The following is an 11226-nucleotide window of genomic DNA, read 5'->3' as shown; positions in this document are numbered from 1 at the left end:
TGTTTCTTTGTTCGTCGTGTTACATTCTTACTCCTCAGAAATCTGTTTAATCTTCCTACACTCTTGTTTGCTTTCGCGATCCGTTCTTCTCTCTCTTCGTTCATTTCGTTTTTGTTTGTAATTACTACTCCTAGATATTTGAACCTATTTACTTCTTCGAATTCGTATGTTGTTCCTTCTTCTGTAGTTACTTTCAGTGGTTTTGCTGGAGTTTGTTTTGTTTCCATCTTCATAAACTTCGTTTTCTCTTGGTTGATCGCTAAACCCATTCGTTTCGCTTCTCTGATTAGATTTTTTGTCATTTTCTTCATTTCTGCTTCTGTTCGTTATACATGTCACGTCATCTGCAAAGGCTATATTTTGGTGTCTTTTTTCGTATATCGTGCTCGTTCTGTGGATGCCACTTCTCCTTATTATTGCTTCGAGTACTAGATTGAACAGGGTAGTTGATATTGGATCTCCTTGCCGGAGTCCTGTTCTTACTTGGAATGGTTCTGACAACAGACCATTTATCCTGACTCTGTTTCTGGTGCTCTGCAGGGTCATCTTTGTCAGTTTTATTAGTTTTCTTGGGACTCCCAGTTCTTGCATGGCTTCTAACAGTTCTTTCCTGTTAACCGTGTCATAGGCTTTTTTAAAGTCTATGAACAGCAGATATAAGTTGATTCCCTGTTGGTAATGTACTTCTTGTAGTTGCTTCAATATAAATATCTGGTCTACAGTAGATCTATTTTTCCTAAACCCTACTTGATATTCTCCTACTATTTTTTCCATATGCTGCTTTAGTCTTGGGTTGATGCAAGTGGCCATTACCTTATACGTTACGTCTAGCAGCGCTATTCCGCGATAATTTTTGCATTTCGTAATATCTCCTTTTTTAAATACCGGGCACAGTACTGCTTCACTCCATTGTTCTGGCATTTTTCCTTCCCTCCAACATTCTAGCACTAGTCGATGTATCTCTGATGCTACTGCTTCTCCTCCGTACTTTAGCATCTCGCCTTTTATTCCGTTTCTACCAGGACTTTTGTTGTTTTTCATCTGCCTTAGTGTTTCTCTGATCTCTCCTTCGTCAATTTCTATTGTTTCATTTGGGTCATCCGAGTCGTTCTTTCTTTCGTTCGTATCTTGCTGTGTATCCTGTTCGTTTAGCAGCGCTTCAAAGTATTCTGCCCATCGTTTTATTCTTGCTTGTTCGTCTCCTATCAGGTTGCTGTCCTTGTCTTTACAATATATTACTCGTGGTTGATATCCTCTTTTCTCTTTTTTCACGTCTTGGTAGAAGTTCGTTATTTCATTCTTGTTGAAGTTTTCTTCTATTTGTCGTATTTGTTCTTCCATCTTTGCTCGTTTCTTATTTGTGCATATCTTCTTGTACTCTTTCCTTTTTTCTTGGTAATCTTTTTGGTTCTTCTCATTTTTTGATTTTAGATATTTCTGTCTGGCTGACCTCCCCGCTTCTATTGCTTTTCTACATTCCTCGTCAAACCATTCGTTTCTATTTTTGTTGTCTTTTTTGACGAACCCTAGTACTTCTTCCGAGGTCTTCCATATGTTCTCTTGTAGTTCTTCCCACCTCTCTTCTATAGGTATGTCTTGCTCTGTTGATCTTATTCTCTCATTCATCTTTTGTTAGTATTCCTGTTGTACTTCAGCTTTCTTAAGTTTGTTTACATTTATATCACGTCTTCTTTCCTTCTTTTTTCTTCGGTATTTCTTGTTTGAGGTCTGCTCTTACTAGAAAGTCGTCTGAATTCGCTTCTGCTCCCCTGTAGCTTCTTAATCTGGTTATTAGTTGGGCATCTCTCCTTTCTACCAGTATGTGGTCTATTTGGTTGACCGTTTTTCCGTCAGGCGACATCCATGTGCCTTTGTAGATCTCTTTCTGCGCAAAGAAGGTGCTTTTGACTACCATTTTATTTTCTTCTGCAAACTCTATCAGTTTTTCTCCATTTTGATTCGTTTTTTGGTGTTTGCTTTCTTTCCCGATTGTTGGCCTGTAGCAATTCTCTTTACCTATCATTGCGTTGGCGTCTCCTATGACCATTTTAATGTCATGCTTTGGTATTTTCACATATTCTCTTGCTAGTTGTTCGTTATATTCTGTTTTTACTTCTAGATCTTTCTCTTCAGTCGGTGCATGTATATTCAGTAGGCTTATTTTCCTGTACTTACTTCTCCACCTTATATAGCTCATTTTTTCTGAGATTGGTTTGAAGGTAATTACTGCTCCTGTCAAGCTCTTCTTCACCATAAATCCTGTTCCTAGTTCTCTGTTGTCAATTCCGCTATTAAATAATATGTAGTTGTCTATTTCAGTGATGAATTTGCCTTTTTGTTTCGTCTCTTGTATAGCTGCTACCTCTATATTATACCTTTGTAATTCTTGAACTATTTGTTTGAGTTTTCCTTCGCTATATGTTCCTCGAACATTCCATGTTCCTATTCTAATTTTCGGGTTTTTCTTTCTCTTCGTAATTCCTATTGGGTCATCCATGAGCTTTGCATACGTCGTCATTGTTTTCCTGTGTGTGGTTTCTTCCTCTGTTAGTTTTTTGGATTTTCTTTGGGGTGCGACGGTGCTTTCACTAATTTGTCTAATTTAGTGTCCCGATGCCAGACTTCTCCTGCCCATATCATCTTTTTGTACCCTACTTTTGCCTCGACTCCTTTCCCTTTTTCTACTGCTGCTATTCCTCTTATTTTCTTCTGTATCTCGCTCTCTTGTTTGGTGTAATCGTCTTCAATAAACGTTTTTGATCCTTTTAATTTGTTCTTCTGTTTCATGATTGCTCTTTTTGTGTCCCAGTTCTCTATCTTTGCTACTACTATGTCGTATTTTTCGCTGACTAATCTTGCGTCTTGTATCTTAGTTTGGATTCCTACCTTATTTTTTAGGAGTTCTTCAACCCCTGTTGTTATTTCGCTTCCCTGTAGTTTCCCTCCTTTGATTACGATGTTGTTTCTCCTTTCTGCTTTTTCCAGTTTTTCTAAGTGTTGCTCCACTCTTTCTAATCTTTCGGTCAGTCATTGGTTTTCTTCTCTTAGTGTTGTTACTTCTGTTTAGTATGCTCTTTGGTCTCTTTTCATTTCTGCGATTTCCTCCATTAACGTTTTGAACATATTCTTTACTTCGTCCATGTCTCCTGCTTGTACCCTCTTCTGCTTCCTCTGTACTCTTTGACCTTCCGGTGATGGTGAAAAGGAGGTTTCTCTTTTTCGTTTCTGGTTGTCTTGTTCTTCTATTGCTAGGTTGTGTCCTTTTTCCGGTTCAGGATTCCCGTTTCGCATTCCCTGGCCGACTTTCTTGCTTCCTGTGTATCTAGTACGTTCCTGTGTTGTTTATTTCGTGCCGCGATAAGAACTGTCACTCAGACTATCTCTTCGGAGGTTAGGTTCTTTTGATTCCACACTTTCCCGAATAATTGCTGTCCTTACACTTCTTGGTGCTTCTTACTCTTATTCCACTTCACTTCTTTGTTTTCTACTACTTCTCTTTCGCTTTTGACGCTCGATATCTCTCGATTTTCGAGTTTGGATTTCGGAGCGTGTTCTGCTTATCGTAGTCAGGACCGTACCCCAATATTATTCAATTATATAGTGACAATTTATAGCTTTCTTCGACCAACTTCAACCGTTTCGAATTTTTTTCCAAAATTTAAACATTGTCGAGTAAACGAATCACGGAACTTGATGAATTAAAACTGAAGTCGTACTTCCCCGTTTTCGGTCCTTTTCGGAAAAATATCCATTTTCTTTCGTTTTCACAGTACAAACACAACACATTTTCACGAATATCATAACCCTGTATTTTGTAAAAAAGTCAAATTTTAAAGCAAATTTCAAAACCATAATTAATCTTCTCTTTGTGGGGTGATTTAAGTATTTTACATATAACATAGTTTTCCACATTTATTTTCAAAATATTAGAAAACAACACCTAGCATGTCCTTCATTAACATTTAATGCAATAATTTGAAAGTCATAAAATTCGCCTCCAGCTGCTAATTTTAATGTTTCGCATTTTAAAAGAAAAGGAACCTCGGCCTGGCTTAATCCTCACTCCGTGTTTAGCTCCGCCTATGACACAAAGCGGATGTTTTTCGCTACGACGTGAAATTTCCCCGTAGGCCCGGGCATGATTAGCCTCGGTTAACCCTCATGTACCCATTTAAGTTATGACTTCTTGCAGTTCATTTTAGGGAAAGTTATGTAGGTAAGTGCTAGATTTACGTTAAATTAAATTCTTGTTCCTCTCTGATTAAAATTTTAGCCAGGATTCCTCGACGCACCTACAGCATAAATCGTCTCACTTTATTATCTGGCAAGAATTAAAAAGAGGTTTTTTCGCTTTAAAATACGGTAATTGTGTCGTATCTAAAGTAATTCAATTACGAGATAGGATTGGTTTTGTGTGGAACTAATTGTGTTTTATTTTTGCCTCGGTATTCCCCGTAGAGTCTGCTAGGTTCGATACGAGCGAGGTAACTGCTAGTTTTTGGTCGGTTTTTCTTTTTATTTTTTAGTAGAGCGATTATGTTTGCTTTTAATTTGCGCTAAAAGAGGAGTGGGATGAAGGGATGGCAAACATGCAATTAGTTTTGCGAAAATGGGGATTAGATGTATAGTGAGGATTTCTTAGAGCAGGGACACGAGGTAATTAATTTTAGTTAAGGTGGAGAGGATAAGAAACTGTGTCTAGAGGGAGAATTATGTGTTACAAAGAAAAAAGAAGAACATTGTTATCTGTATTTTAAAGTTCATTATATTTCTAAATTTTAAGACCCTCGACAATCCGATTTTACAGGTCTTTGTTCTCTTAGCAAAGTTATCATCGCCATGGAAACTGGACTGATTCCACCAAGCATCAAGGAGGATTTTTAAGTGTTTCCTTGAGAAAAGACCGAATTTTGATAAGGTTTTACTTAATTTGCGAGAATTTTTAGGAGTTGGTACCGTTCCGGCAAGCCAAGTTCTACATTTGGTGGTTAAATTCAGCTGTGGTTTTTGAAAATTGTCACTTCTTGGAGCCTCTCATAATGCCTAAAAATGACAAAGTCAAGCTTCAAACTTTTCGTGTCCATTCTCCGGAGTAGTGGAAATTTTGAAGTTTGCAAAAACAATGTTGTCGTAGCTTGTGGAAGAATTTTTGTACCCGAAGATGTCAAAATGTACCAGATTGACATCCCCAGTTGTATTTGTAGTGACGAAGACCCGACCAAAATTTTCACAGAAGAAGAGAGAGAAGATGATATTTAATTTATTAATCTGAGAAATTACAGGAAAAAAATTGGTCGAAGACTATTTTGGTAGAACTTCCCTCGCCTTGAAGTATAACATAACAAATCCAACTTTTTTGTTCTTTCAGTTCTTTAATTTGGAATTTTTAGAGTTTTCATGTTTAAATGTTTCAGTTTTTCAGTTGTCCTACTTTGGAATTTTTCAGTTTGTCATTTTTCTTTTGTTTCTTTAATTTTACATGTAACTCTTCTTGTTGTCATTTTTAAGTCTTTCAGCTTTTCGAATTTCCAAGCTTTGGATGTTCCAATTTTTGAATTTTCAATTTTTCGCTGCTCAATTTCGTTTCAGTTTAATTTTTGAAAATTTTTCATTTTTTCGATTTTCAATGTTCTGATTTTACATATTTTTTTCAATTTAAAATTTTTCAATTTTTATATTTTTCCATCTGCAATTTGTCGGTTTTTCAACTTTCAGAATTTTTAATTTTTCGTTTTTTCAATTGTACATTTTTCCTTTCTTCAATTTTTGATTTGCAATTTTTCTTTTAATAATTATGTAATAATATTTATAATTTTTAAAAATTACAGTTATTCAGTTACACGATTTTTGAAATTTGCAATTTTTCGATTAGCAATTTCACAAGTTTTCAAGTTTTAATTTTTCAGCTTTTCGATTTGTTAATTTTTCGATTTTTTAATTTTTCGATTTTCAATTTTTCGTTTCGGTTTTATTTTCTTAATTTTTTCAATTTTTCGTTTTTCAATTTTAGATTTTTCAGTGTCTCCAATTTTTGATTTGCACTTTTTCCTAAAATATGTAGGAGCAGTAATATTTATAATTTTCCTATTTGAATTTTTCAATTTTTCAATTATTGAATTTCAATACTAATTCATTTATTGATTTTTAATTTCTCGATTTTTTTTATTCAATTTTTCGATTTTTCAATGTTAACGGGTTTTCGACTTACAATTTTGACAATTCTGTAATTTTACAATTTTTGTGTTTTCCAGGTTTTCGATTCGGTTCGGTTTTTCTTTCCATTTTTCGAATCATTTTTTTTATTTTTGAGTTTCTCAATTTTGAAATTTTCAGTGTTTCACTTTTTCGTTTGTTCAGTTCTTCAATTTTTCGATTAGCAATTTCGCGAGTTTTCAGTTTTTAATTTTTCAATTTTTTGATTTACAATTTTTCGTTTTCGCTTTATTTTCTTTGTTTTTTAAATTTTTGTTTTGATTTTATAATTTTTTTTCAATGTAGAATTTTTTAATTTTTGGATTGTTTAATTTTTCGATCTTCGGTTTTCGATTTTTCAGGTTTTTGATTTTTCAATTTTTCGTTCCTGCAATTTTTGATTTGCAATTTTTCTTTAAACATGTAATAATATTGATAATTTTTCAAAATTTCGCTTATTCAGTTGTACAATTTTAGAATTTTTCTCTTTTTCAATTATTGGATTTTTAATTTCTCGATATTTAATTTTCCAAATTTTCGATTTTTCAATGTAATAGGTTTTTGAATTACAAATTTGATGATTATATAATTTTTCGATTTTTAGTTTTTCGATTTTTCCATTTTTCGGTTCGTCATATTTTCGAATTAAAAAACCAAAAAAAAAAATAAAAATGGAAACGTATAAAATGAAAATTTTAAAAATGAAAAATTATAAAATCGAAAGAAATATCAAAAAAATAAAAGAAATATCAAAACGAAAATTTGTGATAGGAATAAAAAATAAAAAATCGGGAAAATGAAAAATAAGAATTAAGAACTTAAAAAATTGTGGAAACTAAAAATTTAAAAATCGAAAAATTAAAAATTGCCAAACTGAAAAATCGAAAAATGAAAAACTGTAATATCGAGAAATTGCAGAATTGAAATCGAAATTTTGATAAAACGAAACACCGAAAGTAGAGGAATTGAAAAACTGAAAAATTTAAACTTGAAAAAACGAAAAATAATTATGAAACTGAAAGATTGAAGAATAGAAGAATAGAAAAAAATAAAGAAAATGAAAAACCGAAAAATTGTGATATGAAATCCAGAATATGAAAATTAAAAAATCCGTAGAATAAAAAATAAAAATTAATTAATTAATTAATTGAAAAATTGAGGAAACTAGAAATTGAAAAATCCAAAAATAAAAAATTAGGAACCTGAAACATGAAACTTTGTAATATCGAGAAATTGCAAAATTGAAAAGTTGCAAATTGAAAAATTGAAGAAACGCAACATTGAAAAATTTAAGTTGAGTATTTAAAAAATAGAAAAATTTAAAGTTGAAAAACGAATAATTATGAAACTGAAACATTGAAGAAAAGAAGAATTGAATAGGTAAAGAAAATGAAAAACGAAAAATTGTGACACAAAATCGAGAATATGAAAATTAAAAAATCGGGAAAATGATAAATAAAATTCAAGAACTTGAAAAATTGAGGAAACGAAAAATTTAAAATACGAAAAATGAAAAGTTGTCAAACTGAAAAATCGAAAATGAAAAACTGTAATATCGAGAAATTGCAAAATTGAAAAGTTGCAAATCGAAAAATTGAAGAAACGAAAAATTGAAAAATTTTGACGTCAAGAAATTGAAAAATTGAAAAATTTTGACGTCAAGAAATTGAAAAATTGAACAATTAAAGTTGAAGAACGAAAAATTATTCAACTGAAACATTGAAAAATAGGAAAATTGAATAGATAAAGAAAATGAAAAACGAAAAATTGTGATATAAAATCGAGAATATCAAAATTTAAAAATCGGGAAAATGAAAAATAAAATTCAAGAACTTGAAAAATTGAGGAAACGAAAAATTTAAAATACGAAAATTGAAAAGTTGCTAAACTGAAAAATCGAAAAATGAAAAACTGTAATATCGAGAAATTGCAAAATTGAAATGTTGCAAATTGAAAAATTAAAGAAACGAAACACTGAAAAATTCGGAAGTGGTGGAATTAAAATATTGAAAAATGTAAAGTTGAAAAAACGGAAAATTATGAAACGGAGACATTGAAGAATAGAAGAATTGAAAAGATAAAGAAAATGAAAAAACGAAAAATTGTGATATAAAATTGAGAATATGAAAATTAAAGAATCCGTAAAATGAAAAACAAAAATCAAGAACTTGAAAAATTGAGGAAACAAAAAATTCAAAAACCGAAAAATTAGAAATTGCTAAACTGAAAAATCGAAAAATGAAAAACTATAATATCGAAAAATTGCAAAACTAAAAAGTTGCGAATCAAAAATTGAATAATTATAATAATAATAATAATAATAATATATTAATGCATATAAACATACAAGTTTTTTGCATAAGTCACATGTACACACAATAAAACAATAAAAATAGAAATGAAACACTGAAAACTTTGGAAGTCGAGACATTGAAAAATCGAATAAATTAAAGTTGAAAAAAGGAAAAATTGTGAAACTGAAACATCGAAGAATAGAAAAATTGAAAAGATCAAGAAAATAGAAAATTGAAAAACTAAAAATTGTGATATAAAATGGAGTATATGAAATTTAAAAAATCCGGAAAAAAAAATTTTTAACTTAAGAACTTGAGAAATTGAGGAAACGAAAAATTCAAAAACCGAAAAATTAAAAATTACCGAACTGAAAAATCGAAAAATGAAAAACTAATATCGAGAAATTGCCAAATTGAAATGTTGCAAATCGAAAAATTGAAAAATTTGGATGCCGAGCAATTGAAAAATCGGAAACTGGGAATTTGGAAATTTAAAAAATTGTAGAATCGAAAGAACTATTAAAAAAAATAAGGAAAATGTAAAACGAAAATCTGTGATATAAAAAATAAAAAATCGGGGAAATGAAAATTATAAATTAAGAACTTGAAAAATTGAGGAAACGAAAAATTTAAAAATCGACACATGAAAAATTGTAATCTCAGAAATTGCAAAATTGAAATCGAAAAATTGAATAAACGAAACACTGAAAAATTTGGAAGTGTGGAATTAAAAAATTGAAAAATGTAAGGTTGAAAAAATGAAAAATTATGAAACGGACACATTGAAGAATAGAAGAATTGAACTGAAAAGATAAAGAAAATGAACAAACGAAAAATTTTGATATAAAATTGAGAATATGAAAATTAAAAAATCCGCAAAATGAAAAACAAAAATCAAGAACTTGAAAAATTGAGGAAACAAAAAATTCAAAAACTGAAAAATCGAAAAATGAAAAACTGTAATATCGAAAAATTGCAAAATTGAAAAGTTGTGAATCAAAAATTGAACAAACGAAACACTGAAAAATTTGGAATTCGAGACATTGAAAAATTGAATAAAGTAAAGTTGAAAAAACGAAAAATTATGAAACTGAAACATTGAAAAATAGAAAAATTGAAAAGGTAAAGAAAATAGAAAATGATAAAACGAAAAATTGTAATATAAAATCGAGTATATGAAGTTTAAAAAATCCAGAAAAACAGTGACAAATTTGGAAATCGAGTAATTGAAAAATTGAAAAATTTTTGAAAGTTGAAACAACGAAAAATTATGAAACTGAAACATTGAAGAAAAGAAGAATTGAATAGATACAGAAAATGAAAAACGGAAAATTGTGACACAAAATCGATGAAAATTAAAAAATCGGGAAAATGAAAAATAAAATTCAAGAACTTGAAGAATTGAGGAAATGAAAAATTTAAAATACGAAAAATGAAAAGTTGTCAAACCGAAAAATCGAAAAATGAAAAACTGTAATATCGAAAAATTGCAAAATTAAAAAGTTGTGAATCAAAAATTGAAGGAATGAAACACTGAAAAACTTGGAAGTCGAGACATTGAAAAATTGAATAAATTAAAGTTGAAAAAACGAAATATTATGAAACTGAAACATCGAAGAATAGAAAAATTGAAACGATAAAGAAAATTTGAAATAAAAAAATTAAAAATTGTGATATAAAATCGAGTATATGAAATTTAAAAAATCCGCAAAATGAAAAATAAAACTTAAGAACTTGAAATCGAAACACCGAAAAATGAAAAACTATAATATCGAGAAATTGCAAAATTGATAAGTTACAAATCGGAAAATTTAAAAAACAAAACAGTGAAAAATTTGGAAATCGAGGATTTGAAAAATTGAAAAATTTTTGAAAGTTGAAAAAACGAAAAATTATGAGACTGAAACATTGAAGAAAAGAAGAATTGAATAGATAAAGAAAATGAAAAACGAAAAATTGTGACACAAAATCGAGAATATCAAAATTAAAAATTCGGGAAAATGAAAAATAAAATTCAAGAACTTGAAAAATTGAGGAAACAAAAAATTTAAAATACGAAAAATGAAAATTTGTAACACTGAAAAATCGAAAAATGAAAAACTGTAATATCGAGAAATTGCAAAATTGAAAAATTGCAAATCGAAAAATTGAAGAATTTGGATGTCGAGAAATTGAAAAATTGAAAAATTAAAGTTGAAAAAACGAAAAATTATGAAGCCAAAGCATTGAAAAACAAAAAATAGAAAAAAATAATGAAAATGTCAGAACAAAAAATTGTGGACATCGAAAAATTGCTCTAAGGTAAATGAATCCAGAATTTTCGAAAAATTATAAGATTTGATTTTGTTTATTTTTAAGTTTTTAATAAATTTTGATCAACGGTTTCAAAGCAATATGTTATTATACAATTGTGTTTTTTTTTAATCTTGACGTCTAGGGTTAAAAACAGAACACGGATTCTACAGCCAAATGTGAAGTAAACCACTGTTCAGGTTTTTTTTACCTAATTTTTATTTTGACTAGAAACAATATGGACTGTGTTTCCTGTAGTACCAATGCGAAAACAACAGAGGCCCAAGAATGGACCCTGGAGGAACTCCATAATTAATGCAAGCAAGGTATGATAAGTTGCTACTGAATTTTACTTGTGGAAATTATGGACATTTGAATTTAGGTTAGACGATTAAAAAAATACAGTTATAAATAAATATACTATAATACATTAAATAGAACTTAAAAA

At 29.9% G+C, this 11226-nt stretch overlaps 1 protein-coding gene across 1 annotated transcript; it reads right to left on the bottom strand.

The window, feature by feature from the left end:
* Positions 1-1681: 1681 nt before the first annotated feature.
* On the bottom strand, positions 1682-2518 carry LOC135137992 (craniofacial development protein 2-like). The gene has a single exon (XM_064067795.1). The coding sequence runs from the start codon at positions 2516-2518 to the stop codon at positions 1682-1684; it is 837 nt and encodes a 278-aa protein (XP_063923865.1).
* Between the last annotated feature and the right edge of the window lie 8708 nt (positions 2519-11226).

This window comes from Zophobas morio, unplaced genomic scaffold (genome assembly GCF_036711695.1).
Source record: "Zophobas morio isolate AGI-343-1 ecotype UQ-CSIRO unplaced genomic scaffold, CSIRO_AGI_Zmor_V1 ptg000030l, whole genome shotgun sequence".
Lineage (NCBI taxonomy): Eukaryota > Metazoa > Arthropoda > Insecta > Coleoptera > Tenebrionidae > Zophobas > Zophobas morio.
Note: the sequence above shows the minus strand (reverse complement) of the source record. Positions and strands in the feature narration are given on the sequence as shown.

What these genes read in the sequence shown, in the direction of transcription:
- LOC135137992 (XM_064067795.1), bottom strand. Translation starts at nt 2,518, where the DNA reads ATGACGACGTATGCAAAGCTCATGGATGACCCAATAGGAATTACGAAG.